The sequence below is a fragment of the Abramis brama genome, assembly GCF_963993115.1.
Source record: "Abramis brama genome assembly, chromosome: 10".
NCBI classification, from domain to species: domain Eukaryota; kingdom Metazoa; phylum Chordata; class Actinopteri; order Cypriniformes; family Leuciscidae; genus Abramis; species Abramis brama.
In genome coordinates, this window is record NC_139972.1 from 6,991,634 (window position 1) to 7,014,395 (window position 22,762).

Here is a 22,762-nt window from a genome sequence, read left to right on the forward strand (position 1 = left end):
GATGTAGGCGACTTCTGTTAAATAAAATATCTCGCTTGGCATTGAACTTTGAGCTTTATAATTTTACAGATATTATTTATACTCTAACAACAACATTATACACTAAGTAAAGTTTGAAACATGGGATCACGAAGAACGGGACCTTTAAGATATTAATTGAACAATTGAACCTCTGCCCTGTTTCATCCTTATTTTCATCCTCGGTTACATAAAAATGAGCAACCTAGAGCTGTTTTATACACTACTAATATGTAACAATCAAAATGCTCTATATTTGAACTAAATTAAAGGCACCATATGTTTTGCTGTTAAAGTAATCCAGTATAAATTCAGTAACTTATCTTTGATTTTTCCAGGTCTGGTCCTGTGGGCGTCAGTATCACACAGTGATCACAGTTCACACCTGCAGTGAAGCCCCTCACACAACAATTCACCAATAAATACTGGGAATATTCCCATCATCCTACAAGAGAAGGACAAACTCCAGGAGTAGCAGCTGAAATCTGTGTGACTGTTAAAGATGGAGTTTATTAAAGAGGAGATTGAAGACATGAGTGATCCAGAACCATCCAGAATAAAACATGAAGATATTGAGGAACAAATAGGTTGGTGTCCATTCTTGATTCTTCATTGTTGACTGTTGAGAAACATAAAGGTAACTAAGCTTCAGTTCAACAGATTTGGTGGCTGTGAAATAAGGAAAAAATTAGAGATAAGTGATACAGAAAATGTATCTAAATGATCATAATCTTGAATAGCTTTCCATATATGAAATTGATTAACAAGTAAAAAGAAAAAATAGAGATGAAGAAAATGAATCTAAATTATGATAATCTTGAATAGCTTTTGTCCACCACATTTTAAATGCATTAACAAGAAAGTCAAGTCACCTTCATTTATATTGCGCTTTTAACAATATATATTATTTCAAAGCAGCTTTACAGTGATAATAGGAAATTAAAGTAACAGAGACTGTTTTGGCTTTACAGCAGCTCTAGGATAAAGTTATTGTCCAGCTAAAGTTAGTTTTGATTGATTCACTTCCGTCACAACGATCATTAGTTATTAACTTAGGGGCAACTTAAGTAACACTAACACTAAGTAGTGTTAGGGGCGAACACTACAACGTTCTAACAGAAAACCTTTAATGCGATCCAGCCGCGCATTTGCACAAAACAGTGCCTGGTGGTTCGAGAATGCAAACCATGAAATAGGTTTCAAGGCACAAACAAGCCTTGAAAAATTTATAATACAGAATTTTGTATTGCTTCCGCGTAGCCACGTGATCCGGAATAATCCCGACAACGCTTTATCTGTACAGAGGTAAAGGGAAGGGAGGGAGGCCTTCACAGGGGAGAGACTAATTGACACTTCAGGACTGCGCTGTCGTCGCGTCCAGGCGCAGGTCCTTCATCAGATCTGGATACGGCCTGGATACGATAGACTGCGGTAAACCTCGGGATAAACAGAGAGACTAATATTAGCGTAGACACCATTCTTCTTATGATGTAACGAGTACATCAGGATTTATGGGAAGTGTTCCAGGTTCCGGCTGACCTAATCTATGCAGCCTAAAGGCTGATTTATACTTCTGCATCGGACCTACCCCGGAGCCTCTACGCTGTAGGCAACGTGTTGGTTTTAATTTACTTACTTAATACTTCTGCGTCGTTGTCCGCGTTGACGCGCAATTACACATGCAGAGGGAGCATGTGAAACCTGAGGGAGGGGGTTCTAGTAGACCAATCACAGCGCTTGCGTCCGTGTAGAATTGACGCGTTGTTACATTTTTGTAGAGGTGCACGTCAGGGTACGCGTGCTACACACAGTCTACGACGTAGCAATGGCGGGAGTTCGACGCATGAATATAAATTGGGCATAACACTGAATTATAGAAGTCTATAATGTGTTATGTGTATGCTAGGTCAAAGAGACGTGTTTTTAGTTTAGATTTGGACTGACAGAGTGTGTCTGCTTCCCGGACAATGTTAGGAGGACTGTTCCAGAGTTTTAGTGCTAAATAGGAAAAGGATCTACCGCCAGCAGTCGATTTTGATATTCTAGGTATATTGACAGAACTGAGCTAATATGGTCATAGTTCCTGGTTCTGGTTAGAACTCGAGCTGCTGCGTTTTGGACCAGCTGTAGTTTGTTTATTAAGCGTGCAGGGCAACCACCCAGTAGAGCATTACAATAATCTAGCCTTGAGGTCATGAACACATGGACTAATTGTTCCGCATTTGTCAATGAGAGCATATGACGTAATTTAGATATATTTTTAAGATGGAAAAATGCGGTTTTATAGATATTAGACACGTGACTTTCAAAAGAAAGATTGGTATCAAAGAGCACACCCAGGTTCCTAACCGACGACGAAGACTTGACAGAGCAGCCATCAAGTGTTAGACAGTATTCTAGATTATTACGTGTGGGAGTTTTTTTTGTCCAATAATTAGAATCTCTTTTTTTTCAGAGTTAAGTAGTAGGAAATTACTAGTCATCCAATTTTTTATATCACCTATGCATTCCGTTAATTTTGTGAATTGGTAAGTTTTGTCAGGGCGTTAAGAAATATAGAGCTGAGTATCATCAGCATAACAGTGAAAACTAATTCCATACTTCCTAATGATATCTCCTAAGGGTAGCATGTACAGATTGAAAAGCAACGGTACTGAGCCTTGTGGTACGCCATACTGAACTTGTGATCGATAAGACATCTCTTCATTTACTGCTACAAACCGATAACGGTCAGATAATTATGATTTAAACCATGTTAATGCAATTCCACTAATGCCAACATAATTTTCTAGTCTATTTAAAAGAATGTTGTGGTCAATAGTATCAAATGCAGCACTAAGATCGAGTAACACTGATAGGGAGATACAACCACGATCGGATGATAAGAGCAAATCAATTGTGACTCTGATGAGAGCAGTCTCAGTACTATGGTTCGGTCTAAATCCTGACTGGAAATCCTTGCAGATATCATTTCTTTCTAAAAAGGAACATAGTTGTGAGGATACCGCCTTTTCCAGTATCTTTGACAGAAAAGGTAGAATCGAGATCGGCCTGTAATTGACTAATTCTGTAGGATCAAGTTGCGTTTTTTTTAACAAGCGGTTTAATCATAGCCAGCTTAAAGGTTTTTGGTACGTATCCTAATAAGAAAGATGAATTAATGATAGTAAGAAGAGGATCTATGACCTCTGGAAGCATCTCTTTCAGTAGCTGAGTCTGTATAGGGTCTAACATACATGTTGTCGATTTAGATGATATAATGAGTTTAGAAAAAGACTGAACTAAACTTTGACACATCAAAGATCTGATACTTGATACTCTTTCTTCTGTTTAATCAGAGTTCACTTGAACTTATTTTAACCACATAATATTTTCATTTTAGACTGGATGGAGATGAAACTGCAAAAACATGAACCGAATGAAGAAGAGGAGGAAAAGTATAGCATCAAAACACAAAGAACAAAAGCCAATAAGCTGCACACCTGCTCTCAGTGTGGAAAGAGTTTCAGTCAAAAAGGAAACCTTAAGACACACATGAGAATTCACACTGGAGAGAAACCGTATCCATGCACTCAGTGTGGAAAGAGTTTTGCTGGTGAATCAGGTCTCAAATATCATCTACGCATTCACTCTGGAGAAAAACCATTTAGCTGTGATCAGTGTGGTAAAGATTTTAATTCATCATCAAATCTAAAACAACACCTAAATGTTCATTCAGATGAGAAGCCTTATGTGTGTTTCTTCTGTGGAAAGAGTTTTTCAAGAATGCGTCATTTTAAACTCCACCAAAAAACACATGATGAAGTGAGAGATCATGTGTGCTTTGAGTGTGGGGAGAGCTTTACTACATCTGCCCATTTAAAAAATCACCAAAGAAGTCATACTGCAGATAGACATTACAAGTGCTCATATTGCGAGAAGAATTTCACTCGTTCTGAAAACCTGAAATCACACGAGCGACTCCATACTGGAGAGAAACCGTACCACTGTACTCCGTGTGAGAAGAGTTTCAGATGTAAAACTGATCTCAGATATCATCATCTCCGCGTTCACTCTGGAGAAAAGCCATTTAACTGTGATCAGTGTGGTAAAAAGTTCATTTCACCATCACATTTAAAACAACACCTGAAAGTTCATTCAGACGAGAGGCCTTATGTGTGTTCTCTCTGTGGAAAGTGTTTTTCACGGCTGAACAGTTTTAAACAGCACCAGAAAATACACAGTGAAGTGAGAGATCATGTGTGCTTGGACTGTGGGAAGAGCTTTACTAAAGCTGACAATCTGAAACAGCACCAAAGAATTCATACTGGAGAAAAACCTTACAAGTGCTCATCTTGTGACAAGAGTTTCACTCAGTCTGCACACCTGAAATCACACGAGCGACTTCATACTGGAGAGAAGCCGTACTACTGTACTCAGTGTGGGAATAGTTATAAACATTTATCAAGCCTTCACATTCATATGAAATTATGTTGCAAGTGAGAAACATTTGTTTTTATGTCAAATATATTCAAGTAAATAGTGAGAGTTTGTCCTAAATGCACAATATCATCTAGTTAAATTTGTCAATTTGGAGAAAAGCTTGGAAAATGATAGAGACTTAAGTTGAAGCTTCACCAGTCAACAACTCTTACAGTGTAAATAAAATCAATCGTTGTTGTAGTTTATTTTTCTTTCAGGATAGGTTGTGTGCTAAATCGGTGAAAGTGAAAGTCAATTATGGTAACCCATACTTGGAATTTGTCCTCTGCATTTAACCTATCCAAGTTAGTACACACATTAGGAGTAGTGAACACACACACGGAGCAGTGGGTAGCCATTCACTGCAGAAGTTGGACATTAGGTGTCTTGTTCAAGGGCACCTCAGTCATTTTCTGCTGGTATTGAAAATCGAACACGCAACCTTCGGGACACCAGTCCGACTTTCTAACTAATAGGCCAATTCTTGAATTAGATATATTCATGTCATGTACTTAAGTGTATTATATTGTGTTCTGATAGTTCATGTAATTATGAGAAATAAAAGAGAAACAACATCTTTTCTTGATTTATTTATTTATTTATTTAATGAACACAAAGAATGAGTTATATAGTTTTAATCACATTAATGACTTTAAACACTCAATCTTAATACTGTGATAAATATGTTTGGGATGTACAGTATTATTGTAAAATCAACTCAAATTAGGTCTTGTATCATACAAAGAGGTTGGAGTTCATTTTTATCCTTCATTATTGACTACTTAGGAACAATAAGGTACCTTATAGCTTAAGTTCACCAAAGCAGTGAAAGCGTAAAAATGTGGAATATTTTCTCCAAATGTTGTATGTTTACAGTGTATTAAAATGTGATTAATATGACAATTTACAGAAGATAGCAGACATAACCCTGTTATTTCTAGACTATCCAGGATCAGGTAATCCATTTTACTTTTGTGTCGGTTTTAAAGCAAAATTGGATTGATCGCCTCTGATCCAGATGCACACGTTTTCAGATAACCAAATCTGGATCACAATGTTGGGCTGCTAGCAATGTGAATGTGGGGTAACTCTCTTTAAGTGTTTTTGTTTGAAGAGAAAGAAAACAACATCCCCATTCCATTTTCAATTTACTATGATATTTTCTGATATCTGAATTACCTTATTCTAATCGAAACTGTTGTTGTGTGATGTGAGACTGAATTTACTCAGCTCCTCTCCCACACCAGAGCCACGCCTCGTCGTGTCTAGTAGACAATGCTAGTGCTAACTGCTAACAACAGTAGTCTACTGCTTTTGTAGTCACGGAGAGAAAAGCTACTGGATGAATTCCTTCAGGATTTATTAACATCTGGATGCATTCATATCTGGCAAAAGATCTCCAGCATACTCGGTATGTAACGTTAGCGCTGTGATTTTAATTCAAGCATGTTGAAAAACGGACCAGAGTGTTCAATAATGACAGAGAACCGCAAACCTCTCATCTGATCTTATTTAATATACATTTTGAAAGTGTGAATATTTAATATTCACGCTTTGAAAAGACAAGAGTGAAGAACAATGGAATTATACACCAAAAACGTGAAATAGTACAAATAAACGTGCGACGGACAAGTTTAATACTTTAGAATCAAGACAAACCCAGTCAAAAACTTGAAGACTTAACTTAACGTGTTTTATGACACCGATTATTACATTAAGTTTTAAATTGATTGTTCCTTCTGTGTTGCAGGTTAACTTGGGTGTCAGTAATCATTATTGTAATAGATCACAAGGGGGGCGTGTTTAGCAAGAAATCCGTGATAGTGATAATCTGCCGTTCTGAGCGATGAGCGCTAGTGCATTAAAGTTAATTTTTAACATGTTGCCCCAGGCTTGAGACGTGGACATATCCCCAGGGGTTAAATTGGGATTTATTATGTGGGGGGGCTCTCCCTAGGGGGGTCTGGGGGTATGCCCCCCCGGGATTTTTTTTTGAAAAATAAACGATTAAATGGCATTTTCTGGAGAGTTTTGTGCAAAGAAATGGAGAAACTGAGTCTTACATGATATGTGAAAAACTGCAAGGTTAAGAGCATATTTGCATTGTTGTAGTATCAACAGGTATTAGGACATTTAGCATTTACATTAGCCTACTGTAGGCCTACTTTACTTAAGTAGAATCAATAGTGCATACTTTTGACTTTTACTTTGTTACATTTTGCAGCAATTATTATACTCTCTACTCCACTAGATTTCTACAACGTTTCGTTACATTTTCTGATCAGTTTTTCCCCTGCCAAAACAGGGATTGAAAAAAAATGTCCTGTTTTCGGTGCTGATACGGTGGTGACACGTTCATGTAAGGGTGGCGCTGCCAAAAAAGCATCTAAAAGCTGTCACAAAGAACCGGCAAAAGTAATGATTATGAATATGTAAAATATAGCAAGGAGACATTTTAATTGTTTATTAATAATTAAGTGTTTTCTGTGTCAGTGCCCTGCATAGATGAAGTTGACGATGCTATCCTCGCAATCTTCGCAGTAGTGAACGCGCCAGAGAGAAATGCACATTTCATACGGATTAGGCTACACAAGCAGCGGTCTGTTTTCTTTCGTTGTGAATTGTTCTGTTTAAAAGAAGACCTTCCAAGCTTTCTATAGATATATTAACAGGTCTGTCAGGCAAGTAGGCTTCCTTATACGCTGAGTTTCGGTTCTTTTATGAGACGAGAGTCCAGTTCACTCGCCGGCGCGTCCGTGTCGTGATTATCTATTGTCTACTATACTATATTTACTTCTTATTCATTAAATCCATCCAGGCAATTGGTTGATGAAACATTGATTAAAATTAAGATACAATTAATACAAAACGAAATTCATTTTAAAGAAAGGCTTTGTGCTTTCTGTTTGAGGTCTCAGTGAAAGTTTTAAACAGTCTTTTAGTGCCGCTTTCAGAGCGCTCACGTCCGTAACATTGTTTTTTCCTCATAAATGCGAACATGAAAAATAAAATAAAATGAATATGTTATGTGGAGAGCCAACCCTTCTTCATCCGGTGGGTAGTATTACTTTGGTTTGGCTGAAATATGAATCACTGATACAGTATGCTTTAGTAAATTATATTTTTAAAACATTTCTATCAGTTTTATGCGATTTACAGGAAAAATAAGTCTGTTAACTGCATTTTAGAAGGCGACTGAAATTGCAGAACAAAAATATGAGATCATTATATACAAAAACTCAAAAGAAATTCAAATACTCTGTTTTTAAACACTTTAATTACTGAGAACATGTAAAAAAAAAATACATTTATGTTAAGGAAATTAATTAATTTTAAGATAAATCACGGTCGCCCCACATGACATTTTTTAAGCCTATGGACAATTCATCTAGATGAAAAAACACTAAAATCACTTAATTTCAATTTTTTATTTGAATTTATATGTACACAACATTCTTAATGATTGAACAATTGCAATATATATTGTTAATTTTCGTATTTTAAAATTGGCCTGTTGAAAATCCTTATACGTCATTGACCCACATGCCATTTCAAAATCTTTCATTTATAATCAGAAATATGTTTTCAAAAGCATCACTTTCATCAAATTTTATGTGACATAATTTCCAGTAGGCAACTGACTGCAAACGAGCAGGCTTATGTGCCGGGGCTGAGCCCCGGAGAGCCCCGGCCCAATTTAACCACTGCATATCCCCCTAGGAATGAAGGCTAATACAATTTTATCCACAGCATGCACATATCAACAGTATCCTACTTTATGATATAGCCTAGAATTGGACAAAACCCTTCACAAGTCCTCTCTGCGTACTTTGTCATTTTTACTTATTTAAGTATTTTTATTTTCATTTTTTGAATTACTTCTGTATAACTATGCAGTTTATAATGACCCAAACATACAGGACCTTTATGATAGAATTCCTAGTTAAAATGGCAGATTCAACAGTTTCCAAGGTAGGATTGGTTAAGGTGGGGTTTAGCATAGGTGTATTTGCATGAATGTTACAGATATTAAGTAATTTTGGCTAGTAAGAATAATCACTCCACATCCATCCATCAATTTGCGTGTTTTACATGACATCTGCGTTAAACTGTAAATTCATACCTTCATAACGGGAATGGTGTTCTCGAATATAGGCGGACATGTTTGATGTTTCCTCCTTTTGCAGCCACTTTGTGAGTTTGCGTCTTCATTTTTTGCAAATTGGATGTCTATCCTCAAGGACAAGCATGCATTCGTATTTTCTATATCTAAAGTATTCCCATACTACAATTTTTAACTTCTTTTTCAACAGGGGATAGAGATTACAGCTTCTGTCTCTGACATTTTCTCCACTGTACATTTGTGGTTGGAGCAAGTTGAGAGTCGTCAAGTGGAAAGAAGTTGCTTCCGTGCAGGTGAGATTCTCCATCTAATTTTTTTCCCAATACTGTTGACAAGCATATGTGCACAATCTGATAATTGTACGTGTTCATACCAAGATATATCGTCATACAGGTATACTGTTACAACCCTAGTTGTTCCAAACCTGAATTAGTTTCTTCTGTTGGTAACCAGACAGTTACTGTCGGCCGTTGGCTACCGTCAGCCATTGACGTCCATAGTAGGAAAAAAAATTATATGGAAGTCAATGGGGTCATTCAACTGTCTGGTTACCAACATTTTTCAAAAGTTATTTTGTTCAACAGAAGAAAAAAACTCATACAGGTTTGGAACAACACAATGCTGAGTAAATGATGACAGATCATCAAGCTGGAGTTTGTTTATTAGGCATGTAGGGCAACCACCCAGTAGACCATTACAACAATCTAGCTTGAGGTCATGAACACATGAACTAACTGTTCCGCATTTGTGATTGAAAGCATATGTCGCAGTTTAGATATATTTTTAAGATGGAAGAATGTGGTTTTACAGATGTTAGAAATGTGGCTTTCAAATGAAAGATTGGTTTCAAAGAGCACACCCAGGTTCCTAACTGATGACGAAGACTTGACAGAGCAGCCATCAAGTGTTAGACAGTATTCTAGGTTATACGTGCAGGGGTTTTTTTGTCCAATAATTAGAAACTCTGTTTTATTTTATTTTTTAATTAAGTAGTGGGAAATTACGAGTCATCCAGTTTTTGATCAGCTATGCATTCCGTTAATTTTGTGAATTGGTAAGTTTCGTCTGGGCGCGTAGAAATACAGAGCTGAGTATCATCGGCATAACAGTGTAAACTGATGCCATGCTTCCTAATGATATCTCCCAAGGGTAGCATGTACAGTGTGAAAAGCAACGGTCCTAGCACTGAGCCTTGTGGTACTCCATACTTAACTTGTGATCCATAAGACATCTCTTCATTTACTGCTACAAACTGATAACGGTCAGATAAGTATGATTTAAGCCAGTGGTCAGATCCTTGACCTCGGCTTTGATTAAAGGCAAGAATCTACTTATAGATTTTTTTATAGCATTTAGATTTTTTTACAAGCAAATTGGCCAATTCCAATACCAGCTGCCGTTTTTTTTTTCTTTAAGCAAATTTATTTGTTGTTCATTTGAAATTAGTCAACCACTGCATTTTAATCACAATACAAACAAAGATGCTACACACATGTAGCATGAGCAGTTGTTTTTTATTTAAATTAGATTGCATAATTTCAAGACTTTTATTTTTGTGAAATTGTTACATAAGACTGATTTCTGATCAATGATTTTATGAAATTATTGTACAGTTTTTAGAAGAATTGTTACTTATACCCACCACCCCCTCTCTATTAAGTTTGAACATATTGTTTGTTAAGTGGATTTCTTCCATCTTATGTTAGAGTTCTGATTAGTTTAGATATTAATTGAACAATTGAACCTCTGCCCTGTTTCATGCTTATAATATCCTGGGTAACATAAAAATGAGTAACCTAGAGCTGTTTTATACATTACTAATATGTAACCATCAAAATGCTCTATATTTGAACTAAATTAAAGGCACCATGTGTTTCTTTTAAAGTAATCCAGTATAAATTCAGTAACTTATCTTTGATTTTTCCAGATCTGGTTATGTGGGCGTCAGTATCACACAGTGATCACAGTTCACACCTGCAGTGAAGCCCCTCACACAACAATTCACCAATAAATACTGGGAATATTCCCATCATCCTACAAGAGAAGGACAAACTCCAGGAGTAGCAGCTGAAATCTGTGTGACTGTTAAAGATGGAGTTTATTAAAGAGGAGATTGAAGACATGAGGGATCCAGAACCATCCAGAATAAAACATGAAGATACTGAGGAACAAATAGGTTGGTGTCCATTCATGATTCTTCATTGTTGACTGTTGAGAAACATTAAGATAAAAAAGCTTCAGTTCAGAGCTGATAAGTGATACAGAAAATGTATCTAAATGATCATAATCTTGAATAGCTTTCCATATATGAAATGGATTAACAAGTAAAAAACTGAACTAAACTTTTTTCATATCAAAGATCTGATACATGATACTCTGTTGCATTCTTCTGTTAAATCGGAGTTCACTTGAACTTATTTTAACCACATAATATTTTTTAATTTTAGACTGGATGGAAGTAAATCTGCAAAAACATGAACTGAATGAAGCAGAGGAGGAACAGCAGAGCATCAACACTCAAGGAACTAAATCTAAAAAGCTGCACACCTGCACTCAGTGTGGAAAGAGTTTCTGTCAAAAAGGAAACCTTAAGACACATATGAGAATTCACACTGGGGAGAAACCGTATCCATGCACTCAGTGTGGAAAGAGTTTTGCTCAAGCATCAGCTCTCAGTGTTCACCTGCGTATTCACTCTGGAGAAAAACCATTTAGCTGTGATCAGTGTGGTAAAAAGTTTATTTCATTAGCACATCTAAAACAACACCTGAAAGTTCATTCAGATGAGAAGCCTTATGTGTGCTCTGTCTGTGGAAAGAGTATTTTGTGGCTGCGTCATTTTAAACTGCACCAGAAAACACATAATGAAGTGAGAGATCATGTGTGTTGTGACTGTGGGAAGAGCTTTACTAGAGCTGACAATCTGAAACAGCACCAAAGAATTCATACTGGAGAAAAACCTTACAAGTGCTCATATTGTGACAAGAGTTTCTGTCGTTCTGAAAACCTGAAATCGCATGAGCGAGTTCATACTGGAGAGAAGCCATACCACTGTACTCAGTGTGGAGAGAGTTTCAAATGTAAAACTTATCTCAAATATCATCTGCGCATTCACTCTGGAGAAAAGCCATTTAACTGTGATCAGTGTGGGAAAAGGTTTATTTCATCATCACATCTAAAACAACACCTGAGAGTTCATTCAGACGAGAAGCCTCAATTATGTTCTCTTTGTGGAAAGATTTTTTCAAGTCTTTATTATTTAAAACTGCACCAGAAAACACACACTGAAGTGAGAGATCATGTGTGTTGTGACTGTGGGAAGAGCTTTACTAGAGCTGAATGCCTGAAACTACATCAAAGAACTCATACTGGAGAAAAACCTTACAAGTGCTCATATTGTGACAAGAGATTCACTCAGTCTGCACACCTGAAATTACATAAGCGAGTTCATACTGGAGAGAAGCCGTACCAGTGCACTCCGTGTGTAAAAGATCAAGTAAACGTGTAAGATAAAATAGAGTTTATAGTAAAAGCACAATAACAGTCTAATTTCGTGAAAAGCTATTGTCTGAAGCTCTCACTGAGAGAAAGAACATGTTATGTGGATGTTTTGGGAAAGTCTCCCGTTTAGAGCAGAGCTCAACTAACTCCAACCTTGAAGCTGTGTATCAGTGTATACGCTAGTATTCTTTGTTACAGACTTGTTTTATTTGACATGTTGGCACACAGACTCGTGACCTCGGAGGGACACTCTTACCTAACTCAGGGTTTGGGTGTCAACCGTATCATTGATGAAGAGATGCTTCTGTCTATCTGTCCATGTGTGGAAAATTACTATGTTTATCTATTTCTTAGCCAATCAGAATCATTCAACCTGAAGTAATGACGTAGCTTTGACCTTGGTGAAGGGTATAATTGCTGTGATCTTTGAAAATGAAGCGGCCTATGAACTCCTCGTGAGTCTTGAAGCTGACTTCTGCTGATGAAACTGCAAACTATCTTCAGTAAAAAAAAAACCAATTATAATTCTGACTCTTGTCTTCAATTTACTGCACTTCTAACTCCAGGTCTTCATGCATCATATCTGGTCCTTGAGTCTTTAACCGTCTATTCCCAACAACAGTGTAAATAAAGACATTGTTGTAGTTTTTTTTTTGTTAGGATGGATTATGTGCTTTTTTTAAATTAGATGTATGTGACCCTGTATCACAAAACCAGTCACACGGGTATATTTGTGGCAATAGCCAACAATACACTGTATGGGTCAAACATTGTATGAGAACAAAAATGGAAGGCGATTTTTCTCAGTATTTCGATTTTTTTTTTTTGCACCTTCAGATTCCAGATTTTCAAATAGTTGTATCTCGGCCAAATAAATATTTATTTAGCTTTCAGATGATATATAAATCTCAATTTCAAAAAAATTACCCATGTGACTGGTTTTGTCGTCCAGGGTCACATATTCATGTACTTATTTATATGTATCAGGGTCAGTGACAAATAAGGTTTGTCAAGATGAGAAATTTTAAAATCTTGTAAAAACTTGTTTTAAAAGCATGTATCAGGTATGTTAAAATGTAAATAGTGTATTTATGTTGATTTTATGTAATTAAAAATGACATTTGCACCATTTTTTATGAAAGTTAAGACTGAATGTATCTGAATGTGTCAAATGGTATAACTGCAAAAGAATTAGAATTATTAAATATTTTATCCACCTAGATGGCATGTAAGTGTACATATAGAAATAAATACTTCATTTTAATTTATCACACGAAAATAGATTTTATTAGAGTTATCTCTAAATGTAATTTTTAATGTGTTTTTGCAATATTTGTCAGGACATATGCTGAAAACACCTCTGTTTTCTAAATAATCTTTGACAAATTTTGTAAAAAAAATTAAAAACCATGTTATTCCACTAAACTAGATTATTACATTTTATTCCACATTAATTTTCCTGTATATAATTATATTTTTTATGAAAAATATTGGTTACGCCAATTGACAAAAAACAGTTACACCACCTGACCATGTTGCTTCTAGAGTCAAAGGCCATTGTTTGTTGAAGAAATTGTGACTGAAAACAAGCATGACAGTCAACAAGTTCAACAGAATTGGTTTTATTTTTGTCAGTGCTGGGAAAAAAAACTGAAAAGAGCTGATGGGGTTCATTCTCATGTTACGCAGCATGTTTAAGCTTCAGCAAGAACCAATGAGGTTCAATCTTGTGTTACGCAGCACGTTTGAGCTTCAGCAAGAACTAATGAGGTTAATTCTCATGTTACGCAGCACGTTTGAGCTTCAGCAAGAACCAATGAGGTTCAATCTTGTGTTACGCAGCACGTTTGAGCTTCAGCAAGAACTAATGAGGTTCATTCTCGTGTTACACAGCACGTTTGAGCTTCAGCAAGAACCAATGAGGTTCAATCTTGTGTTACGCAGCACGTTTGAGCTTCAGCAAGAACTAATGAGGTTCATTCTCGTGTTACGCAGTACATTTGAGCTTCAGCGAGAACCAATGAGGTTCATTCTCGCACGTTTGAGCTTCCACAAGAACCATTGAGGTTACATTGGTTAAATTGAACACTTGAAAAGAGTTCCAAATAGTAGGTTAGTTTATATTACATTTTAATCAGCATCATAAACAAGTGATATTTGACTAAATTGGCCCCTGACAGAAAGGCTTGTAATCGGAGTCAATAGATGTAACCGGTTACACCATTTGACATTTCAGTTTAAAATCAAATTTGACAGGCATTATCATGGACACCTATGTAATCATGTGCCTTTAACAGTGAGATGTCTACAGTTGTCTATGGTATACTGGATCACATTAAAAGGGCATAAGGAATCACACCCTACAAGATATCTATTTCATGAGTGCTGGGAGCGTACTCAAGAAAATAATCGCTGTATTCATAGTTTTCACATGATGTCCACCATTATAGGAACGCCCACCTGTTGGGCAAAACAAGGCTTTCCTCCAATGGTGGGCAACTTTTAACTGAAATGTCAAATGGTGTAACCGGTTACATCTATTGACATTAGGTCACCTGATGGAGTTTCAGGTCACCATTAGGTCACCTGATGGAGTTTTTTTCGGTTCCTTGCCACTGTTGCCTTTGGCTTGCTCAGTTGGGGATATTTTGGGAATATTTAATTAAATTTTATCAATCAATAAATTCCACTAGAAACAAACCTTGTTGTATTATTTTAATTTAATACTGTGAAGCTGCTTTGATACAATCTGTATTGTGAAAAGCGCTATACAAATATACTTGACTTGACTTGACTTGACTCCTATACAAGCCTTTCTGTCAGGGGCCAATTTAGTCAGATATCACTTGTTTATGATGCTGATTAAAATGTAATATAAACTAATCTACTATTTGGAACTCTTTTCAAGTGTTCAATGTAACCAATGTAACCTCAATGGTTCTTGTGGAAGCTCAAACGTGCGAGAATGAACCTCATTGGTTCTCGCTGAAGCTCAAATGTTCTGCGTAACACGAGAATGAACCTCATTGGTTCTTGTCATTTTTACCTGGTTTGTAGGAAGGCAGTGATATTAAAAGACCAAATTCAATGTACACCTTATTGATTATGCATACATTGTACAAGCAAGCAAATGAACACAGAATATTAATACAACACAAGGTTTCTCGTTAAGAGTTTTTTCCATCGAAAACCAATAAAACATGTTGCATTAATATTCTTGGCTCATCTGCTCGCCTGTATACAGGTGAAACTCCAAAAATTAGAATATCGTGCAAAAGTTCGTGTATTTCAGTAATTCAAATTAAAAGGTGAAACTAATATATTTAGTATACATCACTATATACATTTGCATGATTATACTTTTCAGAGGGCCGACATTTCTGTATTTAAAATCCTTTTTTTTTTATTGTTTTAATGTAATATTCTAATTTTCTGAGATTTTGAATTTGGGGTTTTCATAAGCTGTAAGCCATAATAATCAAAAATTCGAGTTTCACCTGTATAGTATGCATCATCAAAAAGGTGTTAATTGAATTTGATCTTTTAATATCACTGTTTTAGTACATTAAAGGGTTAGTTCACCCAAAAATGAAAATTCTGTCAGTAATTACTCACCCTCATGTTGTTCCAACCGCGTAAGACCTTCGTTCATCTTCGGAACACAAATTAAAATATTTTTGATGAAATCTGAGTGCTGGATTACTTCTCCATAGGCTGCTAGGTGACCGAAACTTGCTGGCCCAGAAAAGTTATTAAAGAGATCGTTAATATAGTCCAAGTGACTACAGTGGCTCAATCTTAAGTATATCAAGTGACGAGAATACTTTTTGTGCGCAAAAACAAACAAAAATAACGACTTTATTCCACTATTCATTTCCTTCTCTCTGGGCCTCTAGTTGGTTCACGTAGTGTTTTTGCGCAGCACGTCTGTGTTACACGTCACCACGTAGGCTCACTATTGGCCGACGCTGGTCATGTGTGTGATGCGTGTTGACGTGCAACACAGACGCGCTGCGCAAAAACACTACGAGGCCCAGAGAGAAGGAAATGAATAGTGGAATAAAGTCGTTATTTTTGTTTGTTTTTGCGCACAAAAAGTATTCTCGTCACTTGATATACTTAAGATTGAGCCACTGTAGTCACTTGGACTATATTAACGATCTCTTTAATAACTTTTCTGGGCCAGCAAGTTTCGGTCACCTAGCAGCCTATGGAGAAGTAATCCAGCACTCAGATTTCATCAAAAATATCTTAATTTGTGTTCCGAAGATGAACGAAGGTCTTACGCGGTTGGAACAACATGAGGGTGAGTAATTACTGACAGAATTTTCATTTTTGGGTGAACTAACCCTTTAAGGCACTTTAAGGGTGGGTTGCACAAATAAGGATTATTCATATTAATATGAATAAATAAATTAGAAGCTAAGACCTGCATTCATAAGGCAGCAAATGACATCTGGCAGAAGTGTTGGGAACGAGAGATGAAGGGGAGAAGGGGAAAAAAGTGAGAAAAGGAGATTAGGTTTCAATATTAGGAAGAAAAGAAGAATCTTCGCATAGGACAGGACACACAGCATTAAATGCCAATTTACATAAAATCAATAAACATTTTACAGGGAAGTGCAATAAGTGTAATGAACCAGAAACAGATGAACATGTTCTCATGCATAGCATCTAAAAATGAAAGACATGTATTAAAGGATAAGCTGCTGGAAACGGAACATAATACACTATCATTACGAAAATCTTCTGGCTAAAAAATGTGGATGAATTCCTACTCAACGAAAACAGGAATTGATGTAAGAATATTGTTTTTTTTTTCTCATTTCTCGAGTCTATGGTCTGCAGCTGGATACTATTGGATTTCTCATCAATGCTCCACACTCCAGTTCAGTTGGTGGCGGTAATGCACCGAAAGCTGGTCTGTCAAACGCTTTGAAATTAAAAAGAAGTAGTTTGCTTTTGTTGTCACGGAGAGAGAAGCTACTGGATTATTTATTTATTTAAGGAATTATTAAATGACATCTGGATGCATTCATATCTGGTAAAAGGTATCCAGCATGGCAGGTATGTAGCGCTGGCATTTTAATTGAATCATGTTGCAAAACAGACTAACTGGAGTGTAACTGTTAATGTGATTCAGCTGGTTTGACGTTGGATGTTAGATATTCTACAGATATTCAGCCGCGAAAAATGTCAATAGGTTCTAAGTGAATAATTATACCTGTAAAAATGTACCTTACTTGAAAAGTATTAGAACATAGAACATCACGGTAAATATGTTTTAATAATGCACCTTCAATTTGTAGCGACGTAGTGACGGTAGGGACCGTGTACAAATGTGGAAAGAAAAAACAGGTGGTTCTCTACATTACTTATCATCATTTAACTGCTCTTTTGTGAAACACTGCCTTTTTAATGCCCAATATCATGTGTGAAAACACTTAATCATAATTTGTTCATTTAGAAATCAGAGCTCAATGATTTGTGAAATAAATTAATACCTTTTACCCCCTTGCATTTTTGTTTAGTGTAAACTTACCCAATTTGATCACTTAGAAATCACATAGAATGTTTCTATATATATTTTACAACAATTATTTGTATAAGTATAGTAATTTAAAAAAAAAAATAGTTTTAAAATTAAGTGTTTGCTTTTCCAAGAGATTTTGAAGTGTCAGAAATTGTAAACAATAATAAAAAAAAAAAACTAAAATAACATCATCTTACTGGCTTACTGACATTTAATATTGGTTTTGTCGTGTTACAGATTCCTAGAAACCAAGTCAAATCACATTTAGGCTATTTCTTACTGTCAAAGCTGCTATGTGTTAATATCAAAGTTGCTTACTGTAATATCAAAAATCTGAAAAATATAAAAAATATCAAATTCAGCTGTAAATCAGCTCTTAAAAAGACAATATAGTCATTATTCAAATCTATTTGGTTTCATATTAATTTAATTTAGATCAGTAAGTGTCAGTGTTGCAAAGTTCATCAGTTACTGATTTTGCCATGTTTGGACGAACCATTGGGCTGACATTTTGAATTTTGTCATAAATTGCAATATCTTTTAAACGATTTGACATATCAGCACAAAATTTGGTATGTATCATCATCTGCATGTCCTGAAGGGACTTGAGAAGTTTAAACACAACGCCAACTAGTTTTCCAGAGATATACGTTTTTTTTCCAAAAACTTTTCGAAAACATAAATTTGTTTTCTCTGTGTAACTGTTCCTTGGTTTATGCCGATTCCGACGATATCTCAATTATCATTTTACATCAATTTCCCTGTCCGTCATATTGAAGCAAATGAAAAACAAATTTTGATGATCTTTAGACCGAGCTGCACAGAAATGACTGAACTTTTTTTTTTTTATTCGCTACCGTTCCCAAAATATTCCTCTCCGAAGCTGACCTTGCCTTATGCTAGTTTGTCCTGAAAATGCAGTTTGTAAAAGATCATTCACTGAATAACTTATTTCTATGGACAAAATGTATCTAACAATTATAGAGGAAATCGAGTGAGCTGTTGCGGGATAGATACGTGATCCAAGCTGCCCAAAACATGAGAATTGTTTATTTTAAGCTTCAAGCTAATGTGTAAGCTTAATGTTTAATGCAGCTTGCCCTGTCAGGTGCTCTGACTGACGCATGTGCTGTTTAATTTCCTAAATGTTACAAATTCACGTGAGTATTTCCATTTTGCATGAAGGCTCATCCTGACAGTCTGCGTTAAACTTCAAACTAAATAAAGGTTAATAACAATTAATAATAAACTTAACTGAACGAGCGCCGGCGCGCATGAGCGTCAAATAGACGGAACACTGTAGAGAGGAAGACAATTAATATTCAGAGCTGAAATATTTATTTTATTGAAATACCTGTTGTTAAACTTTAAATTTAGGTTTAAAGGTCTATATGTAATTCAAGTATTGTGAAGGAATACAATATAGTGAAGGAAGAACATTGTGTAATTGAATATAAATGGAAGACGTTTTTTACATTTACAGCCTGTATATAACGAAATGACAGTAAGAGTGAATGTGTGTGTTCCTGCAGAGCATTCCTCTAATCTGTTAACACTGAGTTTGTGTTTTAGTTTTCTTTATTAGCATAGATATAGATATATTCACTATACATGTTTTCATAGCATTCAGTTGGCACATTTGTTTGAAGTACAGCATTGGGCAGGATGTAGGAAAAGTGTGTTTTGTCAATAAAATAAAATAAAAATAAAATGTGGCTTTTTATCTGATTAATCGAAGAAATAATCGGCCAACAAATTGATTATCAAAATAGTCATTAGTTACAGCCCTAGGTTGCTGTTAAAGGGGATCTATTATGCACCTTTTTTACAAGATGTAAAATAAGTCTTTAATGTTGCTAGAGTGTGTATGTGAAGTTTTAGCTCAAAATACCCCGCAGATTATTTTTTATAGCATGTTAAAATTTCCACTTTTGGGGGGTGAGCAAAAACATAACGTTTTTGTGTGTCCCTTTAAATGCAAATTAGCTGGTGCTCCTGGCCCCCTTTCTAGAAGAGGGCGGAGTGTCAAGAGCTCATACCAGCAAAAACAAAACAGCACAATCTCACCCACAGAAACTGTCAGTAGTGGTGTTCAGTGATGTTCAGACCGGAGTCGGACAATGATGGAGAAACTCGAGAAGAAGTGACAACTTGTAGAATGCAACAGAATGTGTCTGAATGGTTAATTGATGAATTTATGTAGTTGATGTGGAGTTTTAGTGAATTTTGCATAATAGGAATCCTATAAAGTAATCCAGTATAAATTCAGTAAATTCTTTTTGATTTTTCCAGATCTGGTCCTGTGGGTGTCAGTATCACACAGTGATCACAGTTCACACCTGCAGTGAAGCCCCTCCCACAACAATTCACCAATAAATACTGGGAATATTCCCATCATCCTACAATAGAAGGACAAACTCCAGGAGTAGCAGCTGAAATCTGTGTGACTGTTAAAGATGGAGTTTATTAAAGAGGAGATTGAAGACATGAGTGATCCAGAACCATCCAGAATAAAACATGAAGATACTGAGGAACAAACAGGTTGGTGTCCATTCATGATTCTTCATTATTGACTGTTGAGAAACAAAGATTTGCTGGTGGCTATGAAATAATGAACACATTAGAGATGATAAATGAGACAGAAAATGCATCTAAATGATCATAATCTTGAATGGCTTTTATTAATTCATTTTAAACAGATTAGCATGAAAATGACGGAACTAACACATCAAAGATCTGATACTTGATACTCTGTTTCTTTCTTCTGGTAAATCAGAGTTCACTTGAACTTATTTTAACCACATAATATTTTTTATTTTAGACTGGATGGAAGTAAATCTGCAAAAACATGAACTGAATGAAGCAGAGGAGGAACAGCAGAGCATCAAAACTAATAAGCTGCACTCCTGCCCTCAGTGTGGAAAGAGTTTCAGTCAAAAAGGACACCTTAAGACACACATAAGAATTCATACGGGAGAGAAACCGTATCCATGCACTCAGTGTGGAAAGAGTTTTTCTCAAGCATCAACTCTCAGTAATCATCTGCGCATTCACTCTGGAGAAAAACCATTCAACTGTGATCAGTGTGGTAAAGATTTTCATTCATCATCAAATCTAAAACGACACATGATAGTTCATTCAGATGAGAGGCCTTTTGTGTGTTCTCTCTGTGGAAAGAGTTTTTTATGGCTGCGTCATTTTAAACTGCACCAGAAAACACATGATGAAGTGAGAGATCATGTGTGCTTTGACTGTGGGAAGAGCTTTACTACAACTTCCCATTTGAAAAATCACCAAAGAATTCATACTGGAGAAAAACCTTACAAGTGCTCATATTGTGACAAGAGTTTCGCTCGTTCTGAAAACCTGAAATCGCATGAGCGAATTCATACTGGAGAGAAGCCGTACCAGTGTACTCAGTGTGGAGAGAGTTTCAAATGTAAAACTGATCTCAAATATCATCTGCTCCTTCACTCTGGAGAAAAGCCATTTAACTGTGATCAGTGTGGGAAAAAGTTTATTTCATCATCACATCTAAAACAACACTTGAAAGTTCATTCAGATGAGAGGCCTTATGTGTGTACTTTTTGTGGAAAGAGTTTTTTATGGCTAAAAAGTTTTAAACAGCACCAGAAAATACATAATGAAGTGAGAGATCATGTGTGTTGTCAGAAAACGCATAATGAAGTTAGAGATCATTTATGTAGTGACTGTGGGAAGACCTTTATTAGAGCTGCCAATCTGAAACTGCACCAAAGAACTCACACTGGAGAAAGACCTTACAAGTGCTCATATTGTGACAAGAGTTTCACTCAGTCTCCGCACCTGAAATCACACGAGCGACTTCATACTGGAGAGAAGCCGTACTACTGTACTCAGTGTGGGAGTGATTTTAAACATTTGTCAAGTCTTTCCACTCATATGAAAAAATGTTGCAATGTATCATTGTAAATACATTCAAGTAAATGTGTGAGATAAAATAAGTTTATACTAAACAGTATCAGATTAATTTTGAGAATTTGGTCAAAAGCTTGGAAAACTAGAAAGACAGAGTTGAAACTTCACCAGTCAACAACTCTTACAGTGTAAATAAGTCATTGTATGTTTTTTTCTGTCAGAATGGGTTGTGTGCTAAATAGGTTTTTCTTTAGATAATATTCATGTAATTTACAAAATGTACTATATTGTCCTCTGATAGTACATGCAGTTATGAGAAATAAAACAGAATCAACATTTTGTCTTGATTTATCTATTTACTGAACACAAAGAATGAGTGGAAACATTCTATTTGCATCCAATCATTCTATAAACATCAGGTTTATGTTCAGTTAGTGTCACTTTCATGGACTTTTAGTTTGTTTGTCTTCATCTTGTGGCTTCGCCTCCGACCTCAGATCACCTCACTTCGTCTCGATCTGTCGGCTCCACCTTGGCTCATCCCACCTTCGGCTCCACCAGACACCCTCTGCCTTTCAACTCTACCGGGTTCCCTCAGTCGTCACATGGACTTGCGGATCTTCCGCTACGCTTAGTTCCTCCACCCTTACGGCTGCAACGGGCTCCTCCTTCCCTTCAGGTACGCCTCAGTCCTCCATCACACCGGCATTGCCTCAGTCCTCAGGAAATCTGGCTCCACCTCAGACGCTCATTGATGTGGCATCGCCCAGGCCTCGAGCTGTGCCAGCTCGTCTTGTCTCCATCGTTCTCCATCTTGCGCTCTGAGATCCATCAGCTCCGCCTCCGTCGGTCGTCCCCAAGTTGACGTCAGCCTCTACTAGGGCTGCATGATTAATCGCAATATACATGAAATCGCACTTAAATCGAGTTGGCTTATCACGATTTTGAAATAATTGCAGCCTTTGAAAAGGCTGCGATTATTTTTTATGTGTAGCTTGTCATTGATGTACGGCTCTGTAAACGCTGCTCTGTCTGAAAGCACTGTGAGTTTGAGTCACTTATAACGTGCATTTGAAAAAACAACACGTGTCAAACATCTTTCCAAAACATGAGAAGCATTTATGAACCTCTTGTCCAACAACAGACAACATTTAATAACATGCTTTTACTCCAAACTCACTTTATATCGACAGTTGATCATCCCTCTGTGAGAGGGTCATGTGCCTCAA

At 36.4% G+C, this 22,762-nt stretch overlaps 2 protein-coding genes across 8 annotated transcripts in view; both read left to right on the plus strand.

Annotated features, from left to right (window-relative positions):
- LOC311090791 (uncharacterized protein) overlaps positions 1 to 13,228 on the plus strand; it is a gene marked incomplete at its 3' end in the record, with an annotated part of 54,648 nt that extends 41,420 nt beyond the window's left edge. For 3 of the 6 annotated variants that reach the window (XM_084126316.1, XM_084126315.1, XM_084126314.1), the window contains exon 3: positions 3,401 to 5,058. In XM_084126316.1, coding sequence (XP_083982442.1) covers positions 3,401 to 4,500 — 1,100 coding nt within the window. Of the gene's footprint in view, positions 1 to 356; positions 606 to 3,400; positions 5,059 to 11,049 lie in introns of those variants that run through there. The other 3 variants (XM_084126319.1, XM_084126313.1, XM_084126320.1) reach the window with 3 other exon arrangements.
- On the plus strand, positions 5,557 to 21,872 carry LOC311090790 (uncharacterized protein). Of its 2 annotated transcripts, XM_084126311.1 has the most exons (4): positions 5,557 to 5,890; positions 8,793 to 8,895; positions 19,929 to 20,177; positions 20,458 to 21,872. In XM_084126311.1, the coding sequence occupies exons 3-4, from the start codon at positions 20,093 to 20,095 to the stop codon at positions 21,585 to 21,587; spliced, it is 1,215 nt and encodes a 404-aa protein (XP_083982437.1). In that variant the 5' UTR covers positions 5,557 to 5,890; positions 8,793 to 8,895; positions 19,929 to 20,092; the 3' UTR covers positions 21,588 to 21,872. The 2 variants fall into 2 exon arrangements, with proteins under 2 accessions (XP_083982437.1, XP_083982438.1); XM_084126312.1 differs by lacking the exons at positions 5,557 to 5,890; positions 8,793 to 8,895 and adding an exon at positions 17,033 to 17,170.
- The last annotated feature ends 890 nt before the right edge of the window (positions 21,873 to 22,762 follow it).

What these genes read in the sequence shown, in the direction of transcription:
- LOC311090790 (XM_084126311.1), top strand. Translation starts at nt 20,093, where the DNA reads ATGGAGTTTATTAAAGAGGAGATTGAAGACATGAGTGATCCAGAACCA. An exon ending in AGATACTGAGGAACAAACAG is followed by an intron (nt 20,178 to 20,457) that starts GTTGGTGTCCAT and finishes TTTTTATTTTAG; the next exon opens with ACTGGATGGAAGTAAATCTG.